At 61.2% G+C, this 21285-nt stretch overlaps 1 protein-coding gene across 1 annotated transcript; it reads left to right on the top strand.

The window, feature by feature from the left end:
- Positions 1–12934: 12934 nt before the first annotated feature.
- On the top strand, positions 12935–19805 carry LOC116969279 (vegetative cell wall protein gp1-like; the record flags this gene model as incomplete). Its single annotated transcript, XM_033016154.1, has 4 exons — positions 12935–13009; positions 16673–16741; positions 18972–19032; positions 19720–19805. Coding segments are annotated over 4 exons (291 nt in total), but the record flags the coding sequence as incomplete, so codon positions are not given.
- Positions 19806–21285: the final 1480 nt, after the last annotated feature.

Genomic DNA, 21285 nt, shown 5'->3' with positions numbered 1-21285 from the left:
CTAAACGATAGTAAACTTGGGCTTCACCTGGAAGTGGAGCTCACGGTTCACCCATGGTTTCCGTTTGGTGAATAAACATATCGCATTATGTAGTCCATAGTCATCTCCATACTTGCTGATGGAGTCTGTGATAACGATGGCATATTAATAACCATATAACCATATAGCAATTACAGCACGGAAACAGGCCATCTTCATCCAGCTTAGTTGCAGCGTCCATGACTATGGATGTGATGTGGTAAAAAAAACTGGAAGGCAGATTACTATCTATATGGCGTCAAGTTGGGAAAAGGGGAAGTACAACGGGATCTGGGGGTCCTTGTACATCATTCAATGAAAGTAAGCATGCAGCTACAGCAGGCAGTGAAGAAAGCGAATGACATGTTGGCATTTATAACAAGAGGAATCGAATATAGGAGCATAGAGGTCCTTCTACAATTGTACAGGGCCCTAGTGAGACCACACCTGGAGTATTGTGTGCAGTTTTGGTCCCTTAATTTGTGGAAGGACATTCTTGCTATCGAGGGAGCCCAGCGGAGGTTTACGGTTAATTCCCGTGATGGCAGGACTGTCATATGCTGGGAGAATGGAGCGTCTGAGCTTGTACACTCTGGAGTTTAGAAGGACGAAAGGTGATCTTATTGAAACATGTAAGATTGTTAAGGGTTTGGTCACACTAGAGGCAGGAAACTTGTTCCCGATGTTGGGGATTCCAGAACCAGGGGCCACAGTTTAATAATAAGGTGTGAGCCCTTTTAAACGGAGAGGAGGAAACATTTTTTTCTCACAGAGAGTGGTGAGTCTATGGAATTTTCTGCCTCAGTGGGCGGAGGAGGCTGGTTCTCTGGATACTTCCAAGAGAGAGCTAGATAGGGCTCTTAAAAATAGCGGAGTCAGGGGATATGGGGAAAAGGCAGGAACGGGGCATTGATTGTGGATGTTCAGCCATGATCACGTTCTTGGTTACTTGGTCCTCCAAAATATTCCAACTGGAATTTAAACTGGAGATGGTGAATGGCGGTGCTGGCTCGAAGGACCGAATGGCCCACTCCTGCACCTATTTTCTATGTTTCTACGATTGTATTGTAATAGTCGCCACGCTTCTGCCGCCAACGTGTATTTAAATTGTCAACGTTATTTTTGGTGCAGTGTTTTATCTTGGCCTTGTCCTGGCAGCGGCACTCGGACTGTGTTGTAGGTGTTGAACTGGCCTGTGTCCTTGTGTGTATTAACCAGCGTCTGCAGTTCTTTGTTCCCAGCATCTGGTAATGTGCTGTGCTGTTCCCTGCTCTCTTTGTTCTGCAGCTCGCTGTATAACTCGCTTTGCTACACAACAAGAGCGGTATAACTCGCTCTGTTGTGATCCCAGGTTTATTCCGCTCCCGCCCACAACGCTCTAGCTGAGGCGGCCGTTGCCAATAGAGACGGGGAGATGCTGGGAGATATGCTGTAGGTTTCCTTTGTGTGGAAATCAGGCTGCGGTGTAGTTTACCTGCTGCTGCAAGTCCCGCCCAAAGCATCGATTGCCATTGAGACTGCGGCACACTGATTCACAGTCCGGAGCGGTGACAATGTGTCCGCGACTTATTGCCCAGTGTGTGGGCAGTGATGGTTTGTGGAGATGCCCCACTAGATATACTTGTGTCCGTTGTATCGCTGTTCCTCCGGAACTCACAGACGACTGAGTCCCTTTGTTCTCCCCTCTGTGGCCGACGTCTGGGCTCCGGGGACTCGGGCTAGAAGGCACAATGTTGATCTGCTATCGCTCGTTTTATCTTGGACGAAGCTCACTGCGAATTCCCTGGTTTTTAATTTCATATTCATCATTTTTACTGGCGATTGGACGATGGTTCCGTTGCCTCGGCTGATGGATACTTGTTGTGTTGAGGGTCTGAGTCTCGGGCTACAGGAGACAACGAGAATCCCCCGTCAATCTCCCTGGAACACTGGTCGGAATCGCCACAGTTGGTCGGACAACTGAAGCAGAAACGCGTTTGTTGAGGTAAGGGTTTGAACGGGAACAACGGCGGGTAATTGGTGGTTGGTTGCTGAGACAGCAGATGAGCAAATGTTGCTTTTATTTGTGTCTGGAGATACCGCAGATGCTGGTTTAAACCGAAGGGAAACACTAAAATGTGGAATAACTCAGCGGGTTAGGCATCATCTCTGGGGAAATATCTGGTGATATTTAGCCTCGGACCCTTCTTCACACTGAGCGTCCGGGGTGTGGCGAACAAGACATCAAGGCGGCACGAGGAAAAATGATAAAATCGCAAAAAATGCGAAAACAAGGAAATAACATCATCTCCCTCTGACCCACCCTCTTCCGCTTGCTCCTCCCATCCCTCTGCCACCTCTCCCTCCATCTCTGCCCCTTCATTACTCTGCCCCTCCCTCTTCCCCCTCTCCCTCTCACTCTGCCCCGCCCTCTGCCCCTCCATCGCCCGCTTCCACAATCCTTCTCTCTACTCCACCCTCCCGCTCCCTGCTCCCTTTCGACTCCCCCTCTCCGTTCTGCCCTCACCCACCTCCTCCGCCCCACCCCCTCCCTGTCTACCTACCACACCCACTCACCCTCTCATTCCCTCCCAGACTCCTTCTCCCCCTCCCCTGCACATCTTCCACTCCACCTCTTTTCCTTTCTTTTTCTCCCTCTAAACCCTCCCACGCCCCATCTGGCTCTCCCATCGACTATTCCCATCCCCTTTCTCTACCCCTCCATTACCCATCCCATTTCTCTCCCCTCCTCCTTATCCCCATTCTCCTTCCGCTGTCTCCTTGTCCTTCATCGCCTTCCTACCCACCCCTCCCATTCCTCCACCCTCTCGCTCATCCCCACCCCCCCGCCTTCCTCATCCCCTTCCGCCCTTATACGCCCCCTCCCCTTCTCCACCTTCCCCATCTCCCTCCGCACTCTAACCCCCTTCCCCACACCCACCCGATTCTCCACTCGCCGCCTTCCCCTTCCTCACCCACTTCCTCATTCCCCACCATTTTCCTCTGAGCCACCCACTTCCTCCCGCCCGCCCACTTCCTTTAATCCCATCGACCTCCCTCTCACCTCCCCGTCATCTCGCCCCGCCCCCTCTCATTTAACCCCCCTCTCCATTTATCCCCCATTACCCCTCCCAGCCCCTTCCCCTTCCCTTCCTCTCCTTCTCTCGTCCTTCATCTACCGGCCCCTCGCCTTCCTCGTCCCCCTTCCTATCTCCCCCTCCACCTCTCTCCCCCCTCTCGCCCCCACCATCTCACCCCTTCCCCTAACTCCCCTCCCTCTTCCCCAACATCACCCCCTCCTCCTCTTCTTCTTTGCCTCCCTCTCACTCTCTCCTCCTCCTCCCCTCGCTCCCCCTCCCCTTCCACCATTTCCGGTCCCCCTCCCTCTTCTCCCGTTCTCTTTTAACGCCGTTCCTCAACTCACTCCCCCTCCCACTTCTACCCCCCTTTCCTCTCCACCTTCACTTTCCTCTCCTCATCCCCGTTCCTCTTCCCCTTCCTCTACGCCTTCCCTCCCTCCCCATACACTCCTCTCCTACCTTCTCGCCCCCTTCCTCTCCCCTCCTCCTCTCCCCCTTCCCTCCCACCTCCTCTTCCCCTCCTCCCCCACCTCCGCTCCCCCACCCCCCCTCCTCTCCCCTCCTCCCTCCCTCCTCACCCACCTCCTCTCCACCTCCTCTCCCCTCCACTCCCCCTCCTCGCCCCCTCCTCTCCCCCTCCTCTCCCTCTCCGTCCTTCCTCTCTCCCTCTCCTCTCCCCATTGTTATCCCTCTCCTCCGCTCTCCTCTCACCCTCCTCTCTCCCCCCTCAACGCCCAACTCCTCTCCAACCTACTTCTCCCCTCCTCTCCCCTCCTCTCACTTCCTCTCACCCTACTCCCTCCCCCTCTCACGCCATCCTCCCCTTCTTCTCCCCCTCCGCTCAACCTCAACCCCCCTCAACTCCCTCCTCTCTCGCATTCAGCCCCCTCCTCTCGCCCCTTTCTCTTCCCCCTCTCCCCTCCTCTCTTACTCCTCGCTCCCTTTCTCTCTCCCCTTCTTCTCTCTCCAGCCTCTCGCCTCCTCTTACTTTCCTCTCTCCCACCCTCTCATCCTCCTCTCTCCCCCTCTACCCCCCTCTTCGCCCTCCTCTCGCCCTCTTCTCTCCCCTTCCTCTCCCCCTCCTCTCTCTTCCTCTCGCTCCTACCTCTCACCCCCACTCTCCCCTTCCTCTCATCCCTCTTCTCATCCTCTCCCTCCTCTCCCGCTCCTTTCTCCCCCTCCTCTCACATTCCTCTCGCCCCTCTCTCCCCTCTCTCTCGCCACTCCCCCTCCTCGCTCCCACTCTTCCCTTTCCCATCTCCCTTCCCTCCTCTTCCCCTCCTTTATCTCCCCTCTCTCCCCCACTCTCCTCCCTCTCTCCCCTCTCTCCACCACTCTCCCCCCTCCCTCCCATTCCTCTCCCCATTCTCTCTCCCCCCTCTATCCCCACTTTCTTCCCTTTCTCTCCCTCCTCTCCACCTACTCTCCCCTTTCCTCTCTCCCCCCTCTCCCCTCCTGTATCCCCCCAGCCCCCCTCCTCATTCCCTTCTCTCTCTTCATCCTCGCCCCCTCCTCGCCCACCTGTCCCCCTCCTCTCCCACTCCCTACCCCATTCTTTTCCTCCTCACTCCCTCCTCTCTCCCCATCCTCGATACCCCCTCTGTCCCCCTCATCTACCACTTCCTCTCGCCCCTTCTTCCCACTTTCCTCTCTCCATCTTAACCCCTCCTCTCCCACCTCCTGCTCCACCTTCCCCTCCCTCGACACCTCCTACTTACTCATCCCCTCTCCTGTCATCTCCCTCTCATACCTCACCACCTCTGTCCTCCCCTCATCCTCTCTCTCCCCTTTCACCTTCCCGTACTCACCCAATCTTGTTGCCACCCCCTCCACCCCTCACCCCTTGTTCCCTCTTCCCCCTTCCCCCTCACCCCTCTCCACCTCACCATCCCGTTCTCCGTTTCCCGCCCACCCATGCCCCCCCCCGCACAGTCCCCACCTGCCTCTGCACATCCCCCTCTCCCTCTCCTCCTACCACCATCCCTCCCTCATTATTCCCTCTGAAGCTCCCATTAACTGTCCCCCTCCTTACCCCCTCGCCCCACTTCCTCTCCCCTTCCCCCTTCCTCTCCTCCCGCATCCTCTCCCCACCATCTCTTCTCCTTCCCCTTCCTCTTCCCTCACATTTATCCAAACCCAAACCCCCTTCCACCACCTCCTCCTTTCTTCACCTGCCTACCCCCTTCTCTCCCCAATCTTCTCCACACACCTCTCCCCCTTTTAGCCCCTCCCACCTTCACTCACCATCCGCTCCACTACTCTCATCCTCCTCTCCCCATACTCTCCCCTCCTCTCAATCTCCTTTACCTCCTCATTGACCACTCCTTACCCCGTCTCTACCTCCCCCAGCCTTACCTCCACCTCCCCCAGGCCCACCCCGGCCCCACCCACTACCCACCGTCTCCCTCATTACACTCTCCCCCTTCCTCTCCCTCCTCGCCCCCTCCCCCTCCTAGAAACATAGAAACATAGAAATTAGGTGCAGGAGTAGGCCATTCGGCCCTTCAAGCCTGCACCGCCATTCAATATGATCATGGCTGATCATCCACTCAGTATCCCGTACCTGCCTTCTCTCCATACCCTCTGATCCCCTTAGCCACAAGGGCCACATCTAACTCCCTCTTAAATATAGCCAATGAACTGGCCTCGACTACCCTCTGTGGCAGGGAGTTCCAGAGATTCACCACTCTCTGTGTGAAAAAAGTTCTTCTCATCTCGGTTTTAAAGGATTTCCCCCTTATCCTTAAGCTGTGACCCCTTGTCCTGGACTTCCCCAACATCGGGAGCAATCTTCCTGCATCTAGCCTGTCCAACCCCATAAGAATTTTGTAAGTTTCTATAAGATCCCCTCTCAATCTCCTAAATTCTAGAGAGTATAAACCAAGTCTATCCAGTCTTTCTTCATAAGACAGTCCTGACATCCCAGGAATCAGTCTGGTGAACCTTCTCTGCACTCCCTCTATGGCAATAATGTCCTTCCTCAGATTTGGAGACCAAAACTGTACGCAATACTCCAGGTGTGGTCTCACCAAGACCCTGTACAACTGCAGTAGAACCTCCCTGCTCCTATACTCAAATCCTTTTGCTATGAAAGCTAACATACCATTCGCTTTCTTCACTGCCTGCTGCACCTGCATGCCCACTTTCAATGACTGGTGTACCATGACACCCAGGTCTCGCTGCATCTCCCCTTTTCCTAGTCTGCCACCATTTAGATAATAGTCTAATATTCCTCTTCCCCGTCATTTCCCTCCTCACGACTCCTCTCACCATCCTCTTCTCCGCCTCCCCTCCTCACGACTCCTCTCCCCTGCCTCTCTCCTTCCACTCCACCCTCCTCTCCTCCTCCTCTCCCCGTCCTCCCCCCTCTCGACTCCTCTCACCCTCCTCCCCCCTCCTCTCTCTCCCCTCCTCCCCTTCCTCTCCCCACCGTCTCCTCCTCTCTCCCCGCTCTCTCCTCCTCACCCCCTCCTCTCCCCTCCTCTCCCCCACCTCTCTCCCCCTCCTCTCCCCCTTCTCTCCCCATCCTTTTCCCTCCTCTCCTTCCTCTTCCCCCTCCTTTCACCCATCCTCTCCCCTACACTCCCCCTCCTCTCCCCTCCTCTCATCCTCTCCCCCTCCTCTCCCCACCGTCTCCTACTCTCTGCCCGCTCTCTCCTCCTCACCCCCTCCTCTCCCCTCCTCTCCCCCTCCTCTCACCCCCTCCTTGCCCCCTTCTCTCCCCCACCTTTTCCCTCCTCTCCTTCATCTTCCCCCTCCTTTCAACCATCCTCTCCCCTCCACACCCCCTCCTCTCCCCTCCATTCCTTCCTCTCCCCCCTCCTTTCCCCATCCTTTCCCCTCCACTCCTCCTCTCCCCTCCTCCCCCGCCTACCCTTCCTCTCCCCTTCCTCTCCACATCATCTCCCCGCTTCTACCGTCTCCCCCCGACCCCCCTCCTTCCTCTCCCCTCCTACCGCAACAAATCTGCCATTTTCTCAACCACCTCTCCCCTTTGACCTCCCCGCACTCGCCCCTTCTATATTCCCCTCTCCACCCCTCACACCCGTTCCCTCTGCCCCTCCCTTTCCCCCCTTCTTCTTCGCTCTCCTATCCTCCTCCCTCATCACACCCACTGGTGCTCCCATTGACTTCCCACCCTCCCGCATCCTCGTCCCACCACTGCCACACCTTCCTCTACCACTCACTCTAACCTTCACCTCTTCTCCTGATGCACCCTTCCTCTCGCCCTCCACTCCCCCCCTCCTCCCCCCTCTCTCCTTCATCACCCACTCCCCTATCCTTCTCTTTCCCCCACTCCCCCTGCTCTTCCTCCTACTATCCCCCTGCCCTTCCCCCTCCTTCCCTCTCCAACCCCCTCTCCCCACCATCTCTTCTCCTTCCTGGATAGACTGGATAGACTTGGTTTATACTCTCTAGAATTTAGGAGATTGAGAGGGGATCTTATAGAAACTTATAAAATTCTTAAGGGGTTGGACAGGCTAGATGCAGGAAGATTGCTCCCGATGTTGGGGGAGTCCAGGACAAGGGGTCACAGCTTAAGGATAAGGGGGAAATCCTTTAAAAACGAGATGAGAAGAACTTTTTTCACACAGAGAGTGGTGAATCTCTGGAACTCTCTGCCACAGAGGGTAGTCGAGGCCAGTTCATTGGCTATATTTAAGAGGGAGTTAGATGTGGCCCTTGTGGCTAAGGGGATCAGAGGGTATGGAGAGAAGGCAGGTACGGGATACTTAGTTGGATGATCAGCCATGATCATATTGAATGGCGGTGCAGGCTCGAAGGGCCGAATGGCCTACTCCTGCACCTAATTTCTATGTTTCTATGTTTCCCCTCCCTCTTCCTCTCCCCTCACATTTATCCAAACCCAATCACCCTTCCATCTCCTCCTCCTTTCTTCACCTGCCTACCCCCTTCTCTCCCCAATCTTCTCCACACACAACTCTCCCCCTTTTACCACCTCCCACCTTCACTCACCATCCGCTCCACTACTCTCATCCTCCTCTCCCCATACTCTCCCCTCCTCTCAATCTCCTTTACCTCCTCATTGACCACTCCTTACCCCGTCTCTACCTCCCCCAGCCTTAACTCCACCTCCCCCAGGCCCACCCCGGCCCCACCCACTACCCACCGTCTCCCCCATTACACTCACCCCCCTCATCCCCCCTCCTCGCCCCCTCACCCCTCCTCTTCCCCGTCAACCCCCCTCCTCACGACTCCTCTCACAATCCTCTTCTCCGTCCCACCCCCTCCTCTCGACTCCTCTCCCCTGTGTCTCCCCTTCCAATCCACCCTCCTCTCCTCCTCCTCCTCTCCCCGTCCTCCCCACTCCTCTCGACTCCTCTCACCATCCTCTCCCCTCCTCTCTCTCCCCTCCTCACCCTCCTTTACCACCGTCTCCTCTTCTCTCCCCGCTTCTCCTCCTCACCCCCTCCTCTCTCCACCTCTCCCCCTCCTCTCTCCCCTTCCTTGCCCCATTCTCTCCCCCTCCTTTTCCCTCCTCTCCTTCCTCTGCCCCCTCCTTTCACTTATCCTCTCCGCTCCACACCCTCTCCTCTCCGTCCTCTTCCCCCTCCTTTTCCCATCCTTTCCCCTCCACCCCTCCCCCCCGCCTCCCCTTACTCTCCCCTTCCTCACCCCTTCCTCTCCACATCATCTCCCCGCTTCTACCGTCACCCCCGACCGCCCTCCTTCCGCTCCCCTTCCTCTCCACACCATTTTCCCGCCTCTACCGCCTCTCCCCGACCCCCCTCCTCCCTCTCCCCTCCTACCGCACCAAATCTGCCCTTTTCTCAACCACCTCTCCCCTTTGACCTCCCTGCACTCGCCCCTTTCATTATTCCCCTCTCCACCCCTCACACCCGTTCCTTCTGCCCCTCCCCTTCCCCCCTTCTTCTTCGCTCTCCTATCCTCCTCCCTCATCACACCCACTGGTGCTCCCATTGACTTCCCACCCTCCCGCATCCTCTTCCCACCACTGCCACACCTTCCTCTACCTCTCACTCTAACCTTCACCTCTTCCCCTGATGCACCCTTCCTCTCGCCCTCCACTCCCCCCCTCCTCCCCCCTCTCTCCTTCATCGCCCACTCCCCTATCCTTCTCTTTCCCCCACTCCCCCTCTATCCCCCTGCTCTTCCCCTTCCTTTAGTCTACAACCCCCTTCCCCCACCTCTCTTTCGCCTCCTCAACCCCTCCTCTCTCCCTCCTCTCCCCTTCCTCGCAACCCTCCTCTCCGCCTCCTCTCCGCCTCCTCTACCCCTCCTCTTCCGCATCCTATCTCCCCTTCTCTCCCCCTCCTCTACCCCCCTCCCCCCTATTTAGCCCCCCACTTCCTCCATCAACCCCCCTCCCCCACCCGTCCCTCTACCATTCACCCTCCCGTTCGTCTCGCAACCCCTTCCACCCCCCTCCCCTCCCTTTCCTTCACCCTCAACCTCACCCTCCGCCTCCCCCTCTCTCACCCACTTTTCTCCCTAATTACCTCCCCCACCCCCTCGGCTTCCCCTCATCCTCACCCTCCATTTCACCTTCCCCCTTCCCCTTCCCCACCCCTCCCCTCCCCAACCCCTCCCCTCCCTCATCACCCATCCCCATCCCCCTCCTCGTCCTCCCTCATCAGCCTCTTCCCCTTCTCCTCCCCTCTCCTTCCCTCACCAACCTTTCACATCAACTCCTCCTCAACCTCATCCTCCCCTTTCCACCTCCCCTCCCCCTCCGTATCGCCCTCCCTCACCCATCCCCCTCCCCATCCCTTCCATATCCCCCGCAACCTCTCCCTCCACCCCCATCCCCCTCCCTCACCCCTACCCCCTAACCCATTCCTGCTCCATCCCCCTCAGCATACCTTCCTTCCCCCTCTCCCCTATACTACCCCCTCACACTCCCCTAACCCCACATCTTCCCCCTCCATCGCATCCTCATCAACCCCCTCTCCCTGCCTCATTCCCACTCCGATACCCCCTCAACCTCTCCTTCCCTCTCCTCCCTTCCGTCCCCTGCCCATCCACATCCCCCTCCCCCTCCTCCCCGGCATCCTCCCACTCCCACCTCATCCACCCCCTCAACCAACCATCCCCACCCCCTCCCCCTACCCCCTCCTCCTCCCCCTTCCCCATCATCTCCCTCCCCCCTCACGCTCCGCTTCTTCTTCCCCTTCCCCCTCCCCATCACCCACCCCTTTCCGCTGCCCCTCATCCCCCTCATCCCTTCTGCAACCGCCTCCCCTCCCTTTCCCCCTCGCACATTTCCTTCTCTCACACCCTCCGACTCCCTCTCCCCCAACCCTCACCTTCTGCCTCCCCCAAAACCACCCACTCCCCCTCCCCTTTACCTTCCCGCTTCCCCTCTCCTCACCCCTCTTACACTTCCCCCGCCCCTTCACCATCCTTTCACCATCCGACTTACACCACCCACCCCCTCATGCTCCCACTCACCTCCTCTCCCCTACCACCCCCCGATCCCCTTCCGCTCCCCCTCACCACTCCCTCACCCCTCCCCCCTCCCCTCACTCGTCACCCTCTTCCACCTCCACCTCCCGCTCCCCCTTCCCTTCCGCCTCAGCCTCCCCCTCCCCTCCTCATCCTCCCCCTCTCCATATCCTGACCTACCTCCCCTCCCCTCCCTCCTCCCCCTCCCCCACCGCCTCCCTGTCCCTTTCCCAGCCCCCCTCCCCATCCACTCCTCCACACCTTTCCCCGCCCCCCATCCCCTCACACCTCACCCCCTTCTACCTCACTCACCCCCCTCCCCCTCACCGCCTCCTCGTCCACACCTTTCCCCGATCCCCATCCCCTCACTCCTCACCCCCTGCCACACCCCATCCACCACCCTCTCCTCCTCGCCTCCCCTCCCCTCCCCCTCTCGCTGCCCCTCCCCTCAACCTTCCCGAACCCCCACCCCTCCCATCCCCTCTCCTTAACTTCCCCTTCACCCCTCCCCCTCCCTGACCCTCAACCTCCCCCTCCCATTTCCACTCAACCTCCCCCCTCCCCTTCCCCATCTCTTCCCTCACACCCACGTCCTCACTCTCCCTCACCACCCTCACTTCCACCATCCACTCAACCCCTCCTTCTGCCACTACCCACCCCCTCCTCCTCCCTCCCCCTCCCCTTCACTGTACCCCTTCCCCCTCCCTCTCCCCTCCCCTCCCCCTGTCTCTCAACCTCCCCCCTCCCCTGACCTTACCCCAACGTCTTCCAATCCCAACCCTCCCCACATCACCTTCTCTTCTCCGCCCCCTTTTCCCTCCAGTGTCCCCCGCCCCCCCTTTAGCACCCCCTCCCTCATCCTTTTCCACCCCCTCCGACTCCCTCTCCCCTACACCTCCCCTTCCACCTCCCGCTCATCCACCCCAATCCACCCTACCCCTTCCCGATTCGCATCCACTCACCCCCCTTACACATCCCCCACCACTTCTCTATTTCTCTCCGCTTCCCCCTGACCTCACCCTCCCACTCCCCCTTCCCCTCCCCATCCGCCTCAATCTGCCCCCCCGCTCACTCCCAATCCCCTCACCCTCCCTCAACGAAACCCCCCACCCTCCCCTCAACCTACCCCTCCCCCTCCCCTTCTTCCTCAATCTCCCCCCGCTCACGCCCACTCACCTCACCCTCGCTCAACCAATCCCACCTCCCTCCCCTCACCCACCCCTCCTCTTCCCCACCCCACCCCCTCCCCTTTCTCCTCCAACTTCCCCGCCCCCTCCTCCTCTTCCACCCCCTCTGCTTGCCCCTCAATCCCCCTCCTCCCACCCGCAACCTCCAGTCCCCTCACCATCCCCGTCCCCTTCCATTGCCCCCTTGCCCTGCCCCTCCTCCTCCCCTTCATTCCCCCCTCCCCCTCCCCCTCCCCCTCAACTCCCTACCCCTTTTCACCTCCCCGTCCCCGTCCCCCTTCTCTTCCCTTCCCCCCTCATCACTCTCCCCCTCTCGCATCATCAGCCACCCCTCCCCTTTCCAAACTGTTCCACCTCACCTACCCCCTCCCTCTTCCCGTCCCCCTTCCACTCAACCACCCTTCCACTTCAGGTCCCCCTCCCCCTCCCACTCCCCGCCCCTCCTCCTCCCACTCCCCGCCCACTACTCCACCCCACCCCTTCCCCTTCTCACTGCCCCTCCCCTTCCCCCTCCCCATCACCTACCGCACTCTTCCCCTGCCCTCTTCCACTCCCTCCCCCCACCCTACCCCCACGCCCTCATCATACCCCCTCCTTCCCCCTTACCTCATCCTCCCCTCACCTGCCCACTTTTTCCTACCCCTCCCCTTCCACCTCCCCTCCCGCTGCCCCTCCCTCTCCCCTCCATCCGTACCCCCTCCCCCCTCACCTTCACCCCCTCCCCTCTACCCCTCAACCCTCTCCTGCCCACTCACACTCCCGCTATCCTTCCCCTTACCCCTCCCCTGCCCACCCAATTCCACCCCTTCCACGTCACCCTCTCATTCGCCCACCCCCTCCCTCATTTCCCTCCGCCTCACCTCCCCCTCCCCCACATCTCCTTCCCCTCCCCTCAACCTTCCCGACGCCTTTCCCCCCTCACTCACCCCTTCTCCCCTCCTCCTCCCCCTCTCCTTCGCCTCCCCCTCCCGCTCCCACTTCTATCCACTACCATCACACACTCCCCACCCCTTCCTCCTTCCAAACCCCTCCCCCTCTCCAACCCCTCCTCCTCTCCACCCCCTCCCCCTCCCCCTACGATCTTCGCTCCCGTACCCCCTCAACACCCCTCACCCCCTCTCGTACCCCTGCCCTCCCCCTCTCCTTCCCCGGCCCCTCCCCCTCACCTCCTTTTCCCGCTCGCCTCCACTTCCGCTCCCCTCTCCGTCCCCTCCCCCTTTCCCTCCCCCTGCCCCCTCACCTTTCCCTACCTCATCCAATGCCGCCTCAACCTCGCACTCCCCTCCTCCACCTCTCCATCCCCATCCCCTCACTCTCGCACACCCCGCCTCCCCCTCTCCATCCCCCTCCCTTCATCCTCCCGCACCCGACCCTTCCACCTCCCCCGCCCCCACCCCCTTCCCTTTTGCTTTCCACACCCCTTTTCTCCCTCTCCCTCTCCCTTCCTCTCTCCCTCCCCTCCCCACACCCTTCCCGAACCTCTGTCCCCTTATCATCCACTTCTCCCCTCCTCCACCCCCTCTACCCCCTCCCTACCGCTCTCCTTCTATTGCCTCCCCCTTCACCACCACCCTCCCATCTCCTCCCCATCCCCTTCCCGCTCCCCTCACCGTCAATCTTCCCTTACAATCCACCTCCCCATACTCCCCCCTCCCCCTCCCCCTCGCCTTACGCCTCACTTTTCTCCCCCCTCTTCCTACCCTTCCCCTTACCCTTCCGCAATCCACCCTTAAACGTTCCTCACCCGCTCCTGCCCACCCCTCACCCCTCCATCTCACCGTCCCCCTCCGCCTCCATTGTCCCCTTCACCCACCCCTTCAACCTACCATTCCCCACCCCTTTCCTCTCACCAACACACTCCACTCCCTTTCCCCTCGCCGCTCCCACTTCCCGTCCCCTCCTCCTCCCCTCTCCTCCCCCTTCGCACTGCCAATCCTCTTCCCCCCATCCTCTCTTCTCTCTCTTAGCTCCCATACCCCCTTCCCCTCCCCCATCCATCTCATCCTTCCCCTCCTCCTTATCATCACCCTCCCCCTCACATCCCCCTCCCCTGCCCTCCCTTCCCCTCCCTCTCCCCTACACCTCAACCTCGCTACCCTCTATTCTCCCCCTGTCTTTCACCCCCTCTCCTCCGCCTCTACTTCTCCCCCTCACGATTCCCCTTCCCTCACCCCTCCCCTCCCCATCCCTTTCCGCCTCCCCTCATCCTCCCCCCGCCTTCGCTATCCCTACACCTCCCCTCCCACCACCCCCTCCCATCCCACCTCACCCACGCCCCCTCCCTCTTCCCCTCACCTCACCCCCTACTCTTCCTTCTCCCCCTACTTCCCACTCCCTCAACACTTCCCACCCCCTTCTTCCTCTCCATCATTTACCCCTCCCTCACGCCTTCCTCATCCCCCACCGCCTCCGACCCCCCTGCCCTTCCCCTTTGCCCCCCACAACCCCGGCCCCTCCCCTTCAATCACCCACCCCTCCGCATGCCCCCTCACATTCCCACACCCTCACCTCTCCCCCTCAACCTCCCCACCCCCTCCCCAAAACCACCCTTAACCTACCCTGTCCCCTAACCCTCATCATCATCCCCCCCTTCCCACTCCCCCTCCCCTGCCCCCTCATGTTCCACTCACCTTCAACATCCACATCCCCTCCACCGCCCCTCTCCCAACCCCTCGCCCTCAACTCCCCTCCCCCTCCCCCTCCCCTTCCCCTTCCCCCTCTTCCTCGCTTTCACTCTCTCCCGCCCCTTCACCTCCCCCTCACCCACACGCTTTCCCCCTCAGCCTCCCCCCCTTCCTCGCCTTCACCTTCTCCCTCCTCCTCCCCTCCCCCACTCAACCTCCCCCCCTCCCCTACCATACCCCTCCTCATCCCATACCCCCTCCACCTCCTCTTACTCCTCCCCTCCCTCTTCCTCTCCTCTACCCCTTCCCGCTTCCCCCCCCCCTTTCCTCTCCACCACCCGTTCCCGCTCCCCCTGACCCTCCCACTTCTCCCCCTCCCGCTCCCCATTCTCTCATCACTCTCCCCCTACCCCCTCCTCAGCCCCCTCCAACCCTTCCCCAACCCTGCCACTCACCTACAACCTCCCTCTCCCCGTCCCCTCCTATCACTCACCGTTCCCTATCCTCCTCCCACTCCGGCCCCTACCCTTCTCTCTCCCCACCCCAAATCACATGCCTCCTCCCCCTCTTATCAAACGCCCCCTCCCTATCCCCCCTACGCCCTCCGCTCCCGACCCCCCCCCGCCCCCACCCCTCCCCCCTGACACCCTCCTCCCTTCCACTCTCTCCTACCTCCTCAACTACACCCTACCCACTCCCGCTGCACCTACACTTCATCCTGACCCTAACTCATCTCCCTTCCACTGACCGTCCCCCTCCCCCTCATACTCTCTGCCACTCCACCTCGCCCTCCACCTCCCTCTCCCCCTTACCACGCCCCTGCTCCCTCCCGCTACCACTACCCTACCCCTTCCCAACCCCTACCCCCTCCCCTTTCTCTCCCCTTCTCCTTACACCTCTTCTCCTCTCCCCCTCCCCCCTGCCCCCACAACACCCTCCCTCCCTTTCCCCTCCCCTTTACCCGCTCTATACCTCCGCATTTACTCCACCTCCTCTCCCCTTCCCTCTCCATCCCCCCTCCCCTTCGCCACTCATCAACCTCCTTCCCACCCTCCTCACCGTACATCCACCTCCCAGTCCCCCTTGTCCCTTCCCTTCACCCTCACCGTCCTTCAACCCTGCCCTTCCCCTCTCCACCCCTCACCCTCCTCCCCCTCCCCTTCCCCCTCACCGTCCCTCATCCTACCCTTCCCCCTCCCCACCCCCTCATTCCCCTCCCCCTCCCCTTTCCCCTCCAACTACCCTACCCCCTCCCCCTCCCAATCCACACCCCGTCCTTCTCTTCCACAACCTCCGCTTCCCTCGCCCCAACCCCTAACCCCCTCTTATCCCTTACTCCACCGCCTCCTCCCACTACACTTCCCCCTTCTCTTCCCCTTATCGCCCCACCACTCCCCTCCGCCTCCCCATCCACCCCCTTCCCCCTCCCCATGTCCCGCTCACTACCCTCCCCCTTTTCTCCCACTCCTCTCCCCTTCCCTCTCACTACCCCACCCCTTCGCCATTCATCAACCTCCTCCTCCCCATCCGCCTCTCCTTCAACCCCCTATCCTTCTCCTTCCCTCCGTCTCTCACCCTACCCATCCCATCCCCACCTCTCCACAAACCCCTCCCCTTACCCCTCCATCTCACCCTCTCTCCTCCCCTTTCCCCTCCACCTAGACATCACCCTCCCCCTCCCCTTGTCCACACCTCTCACCCACACCCTACCCCTCCCACTCACCCTCCCCTCCCCCTCACCTCAACTTCCTTCACCCGCTGCCACTCCCTTTTCCCCCTCTCCTCCCTTACCATCCCGTCCTCCTCCCCGCCTCTACCTCACCCCTTCCCTCCCCTCCATCCACCCGCCCCCTCCCTCAGCCCCTTCCTCCGTCTCCCTCTTCCCCTGCCCATCCCCAGTCTCACTCCACTCTACACCCTCCCCAGCCCTGCCCCTCCACACCCCCCCCTCTCCCACATCAGCCCCCTTCCCACGCTCCCTATGCCTCTCCCTTTTCTCCCCCTCCCCTCTCACTCCCCCCAACCCTTCGCCACTCATCACACTCCCCCCACCCGCCTCATCCTTCAACCCCTTCCACCTCCGCCCCTCTCCCTTCCCTTTCCCTCGCCGTCCATCACAATACTGTCCCGCTCCCCCGACCCTACCCGTCTCCTTTCCCCTCCACTTCAACTTCGCTCTCCCCCTCCCCTTTCCCACCCCTTCCCTCTCTCCCACACCTCCTCTTCCCCTCACCTTCCAATCTCCTCTACCTCACCCCTTCCCCGTCCCCTCCCTCAACCCTTCCTCCTCCCCTCCGATCCCCCCTGTTCCAATTCCCCCGCCCCTCCCCTCCTCCTCCCCTTCCTGCTTTCCCCCCTCACCTCCCTTACTCTTCCCTCAACAACACCCTCCGCTTCCCCATTACCTTTTACCTCCCCATCATCCGCCCAACCCTTTAACCTCCCCTTCCACCTCCCACTGCCCCCCCTCCCCTCACCCCCTTCCCCCTCACCTTCAACCCACTTCCACATCCCCTCCCCCTCCCCCTCCCCTTCATCCCCCCTCCCCTTCCCCCTCCCCCTCACCTTCATCCCACTTCCACATCCCCCACCCCCATCACCTTACCCCTCCCCTTCGACCCTCAACACCTTACCCACATCCCCCACCCCCATCACCTTACCCCCTCCCGCTAACCCTACGCTTTCCGTCAACCTCCCCATCCTTTACCCCAACCCCACCCCCTCATCCTCCCTCTCCACACCCCCTCCCCTCCCTTACCCCCAACAACCCCCTCCCCTCCAACACCACTGCCCCCACCCATTACCGCAACCCCTGCCCACCTCCTCCTCCACCTCCTCCTCTCCACACCCCCTCCCCTCCCTTTCTCCCACCATCCCCCTCCCACTCCCACTCCCCTACCCCCACCCATTACCCCAAACCTGCCCTCATCCCTTCCCCTACTCCTCCCTTTCCCCTCCCCATTCCCTCCTCTCCCCCTCACCCCTCGTTTTCCCCTCCACTCCCCATTCCCTACCCCCTGCGCCTCCCCTTCCCTCACATCAACTTCCTCGCTTCACCCCCTTACCCTACCCCCCGCTCGCTGCCTCTACCCCTTTTCTACCGCATTATCCTCCCCTCCCCCTCAACCTCTCTTCCCCTCCCCTGCTCCGGCAATCTCACCCTCCCCCTCCCATTCCGCCTCTCCTCATCCTCCCGCACCCATTCCACCTAACAATCCACCTCGCCATCCACCTCACTCCCCCCTTATGCCGCCCCTTCTCCCTCACGCTAAGCCCCTCCCCTGCCCCCACATCAACCTTCCCCTCCTCCCTCTTCCCCCTTCCCCGCTCTATACCACTCCCCATTTCTCCCCCTTTACTGCCCCTCCTCCCCACTGCCCTCTCCATCCCCCTCCCATTCGCCACACATCATCCTTCTCTTCTCCATCTGCCTCAACCTTCACCCCGTTCCTCTCCCCCCCCTCTTCCTCCTCACCGTCCCTCAACCTCCCCTTCCCCCTCTCCACCTCCCGCACCCCCAACCTCTCCCTCAACCACCCCCTTTCCACTCCACCCCCCTTCAACCTCCCCTACCCCTTCCATTTCCCAACCCGTCCCTCTCATCCATACCCTCCACCTCCCTCTCCACTCACCTCCCCCTCACTCTCGCGTACCCCTTAACCCAACCCCCTCCCTACTGCACTCCCCCTTCTCCTCTCTACCTCTTTCTCTACCACCTCACCTCCCCTACCTCACACCTTCCCGCTCCCCTGCCTCACACCTTCCCCCTCCCCATCCATTTCCCCCTCCCCATTCTCTCCCCTCTCCTTACCCCTCCACCTCCCTCTCTCCGCCCTCCCCCTCCACCTCCCCTTCCCCCACCTCAACTTCCCCCTCCTCCCCCTTACCAATCACCTTCCCCCGCGCCGTAGCCCTCCCCCTTTTCTTCACCTCCTCTCCCCTCACACATCCCTCCCCTTAGCCACTCATCACCCTCCCCCTCCCCAACCGCCTCATCCTTCACAGTCCCCTTCCACCCCGCTCTTCTACCCCTTCCCCTCACCGTCTCTCACACTCCCCTCCACCCCTTTCCCTTCCCCACCCCCAACACCTCCACGGCCCCCTCCATCTCACCCGGCCCCATCCACCTCCCCTTCCCCCCTTTCCCTTCCCCTCCCCCAACCCCTCCACGGCCCCCGTCATCTCACCCTGCCCCAGCCCCCACCCCTGCCCCGCTCCCCTTCCCCACTCCCTCCACGGTCCCCACCATCTCACCCTGCCCACCCCCTCCGCTTCACACTCCCCCTCCCTGCCCCTTTTCACAACTTTCCACTCAATCTTCCCCTCCCCTTCCTCTCAAGTCCATCACCCCCTCACCACCACATCCCCCTCAACTCCCACCTCATCCCCCTCCCCCCACCCCCTTCCCTTTCCCTCACCCCTCACCACCCCCTCCGCCTCCCAATATTCCCCTCCCCATTCTCAACCCTCCCCTTCCCCCTCCGCAACCACTCCCCTTCCTACTCCCTCCCCATCCCCTTCACCCTCCCCCACCCCTTCCCCCACATCACCATCCCCCTTCATGCCCCTTCCACTTCCCACCCCCCGCTCTCTGCGCCTACCCCTTTCCTTCCCCTCCTCTCACCTTCGCTCTCACCCCCCCACCCCTTCGCCAGTCACCACCCTTCCCCTCATCCGCCGCACCTTCAACCCCCTCTCCCTCCCCTTACCCTCACCGTACCTCAGCCTGCCTGTCCAGCTCCATACCATCACCCCTTTCCCCTCCACCTCCTCATCATCCCACACCTACTCCCACTCCCCTTCCCCTTCTCAACCCACCCCCTCCCCTCCCACAACCTCACCCCTTCTCCCCCCGCCCCCAGCCCTACAACCCCCCTCCCCGTCCCTCTCCCCCTCCCTCTCCCCCTCCCCATCCCCATTCTCTGCCCTCCCCACCCCCTTCCCCCACCCCCTCAACCTCTCCTCTTCCCCCGGCCTCCTCATCCCCTCCTCTTCCCCCTCCTCTTCCCCCTATCCTCCCCCTCTGCACCCCTTCCCCCCATCACCCCTCGCCTCGCCCTTCCGCATCATCAACCTTCCCCTGCCTTACCCTCTCCCCGTCACCTCCCATCAATCTTCCCCTCCCCACGCTCATCCTCCCCTTCCCCTCCCCATTCCCCTCCCATCCCCCCTCACGCTCCCACTTCCCTCATCCTCCATCGCCCAACCCCCTCCGCCTCCCCTTTCCCCTGCATCACCCCCACACGCTTCCCAACCACCCCCCTCTATTTCCCCTCAATCCCTCGCACGCTCCCCTCACCCGCACAATCCTCCACCCTCACCTTCTCTCTCCACTCACCTCATAATCCTCCCCTTCACCCTCCTCTCCCCTTCCCCTCAACATTTCGCTCCCATCCCTCGCAGCCTCCCCCTCTGTCTCCCCCATCATCAACCTCCCCACATCATCATCCTCCCCCTCCTCTTCCCACTCCACTCAATTTCCCTCCCCTCTCTCTCATTCTCCCGCCCCCCTCCCCTTTCACCCTCACCCACACCCCCTCAACCTCCTCTCTCTCAACCTCCCCTCCCTCGCACCCTCCCCTTTTCTTCCGTCCCTAAATCCCCTGACTTTCCAGCTCACCTACCCTCCCCCAGCCCTACCCCCTTCCCTCCACCATCTCCCTCCCCTCTCCTAACACCCTTCCCACCCATCCCCTCACCCCTACCCCTGCCCTTCCCCCTTCCCCTTCATATCCCCGTCTCCCTTCACCTACCCCCTACCACTACCCCTCTCCCAAACCCACCCACCCCCCACCACCCTCGCTCACCCTTCTCATTCCATCCCCTCCCCCTCACACTCCCGCTCCCCTTTGTCCCCCACGCCCTTCCCCGCCACCATTCTTCTTCCCCCTCCCCCACCCCACCTTTACCCCTTCTCACCCCTGCCACCTCCCAGCCCCTCCAACTCACCCTCCCCCTCAACTTTCCCCTTTCACCCTCCAACACCCTCCCCGCCCCTCCCCACCCATCCCATATCCTCCCTACGCCCTCTTCCTCCCCATCCCTCCCTCAGCAACCGCCCCCTCCCCCCACCCCACTCACCGCCCCTACCCACCAGCTCCACACCCCATCCCCCTCATCATTACCCTCCCCTACACTTCCCCATTCCCCCTCCCACTCCCCTTTCCCCTCCTCCAAACCCGTCTCACTCCCCTCCCCCTGCCCTTTCCCCTCATCACACTCCCCCTCCCCCTGCTCCTCCCCATCCCCCTCACCATCACCCCTCTCTACGCCTTCGCTCTCCCCGCTCTCACCTCCCCTTCACCCTCCACGTCCCCTTCTCCCTTCCTCTTTCCTCCACCTGCGTACCCCCTCCACTTCTTCACCCCTCCCCTTTCCCCTGCCCCATACCATCCCTCTCCCCTCGCCGCCTACTCCCCATTCCCCATCAACTCCCATTCCCCTCCCCATCCCCAACAACCACCTCCCACTCCCCTCCCTCTCCCCCTCACGTTCCCCTCCACCTCCCCTTCCCCCCTCACCTTCGATCCCCCTAACCATAACCCTCATCATCACCCCGCCCCCGTCTCCTCCGACTCGCGTCCCCTTCTCCCTTCATTCCCTTCACACCCTCTCCCCCTCATCACCATCACACTCATCCCCCTAACCCCCCCATCCACATCCTCCTCTCCCTCGACTACCCCCTCCACTTAATCCCGGCCCCATCACTCTCCCCCCTTCCCTTCGCAACCGCCTCCCCACCATTCCTCAACACCCCCCTCACCCTCACCTTCATCCTCACCCTACCCTTTGCCTCCCCCTCCCCTCCTCTGCTGCCACTTCCTCGTCCACCTGAACCTCACCCTCCCCTTTCCCCTCCACCTCCCCCTCACACTTCGCCTACCATCCCTCCTCTTCTTCCCCCTCCCACCCCTCAACCTCTCCTTCCCCCTCCCACACCTCCTCCTCCCTCACCCGCAGCCTCATGTT

The sequence above is a fragment of the Amblyraja radiata genome, unplaced genomic scaffold, assembly GCF_010909765.2.
Source record: "Amblyraja radiata isolate CabotCenter1 unplaced genomic scaffold, sAmbRad1.1.pri S142, whole genome shotgun sequence".
In the NCBI taxonomy this organism is placed as follows: domain Eukaryota; kingdom Metazoa; phylum Chordata; class Chondrichthyes; order Rajiformes; family Rajidae; genus Amblyraja; species Amblyraja radiata.
Note: the sequence above shows the minus strand (reverse complement) of the source record. Positions and strands in the feature narration are given on the sequence as shown.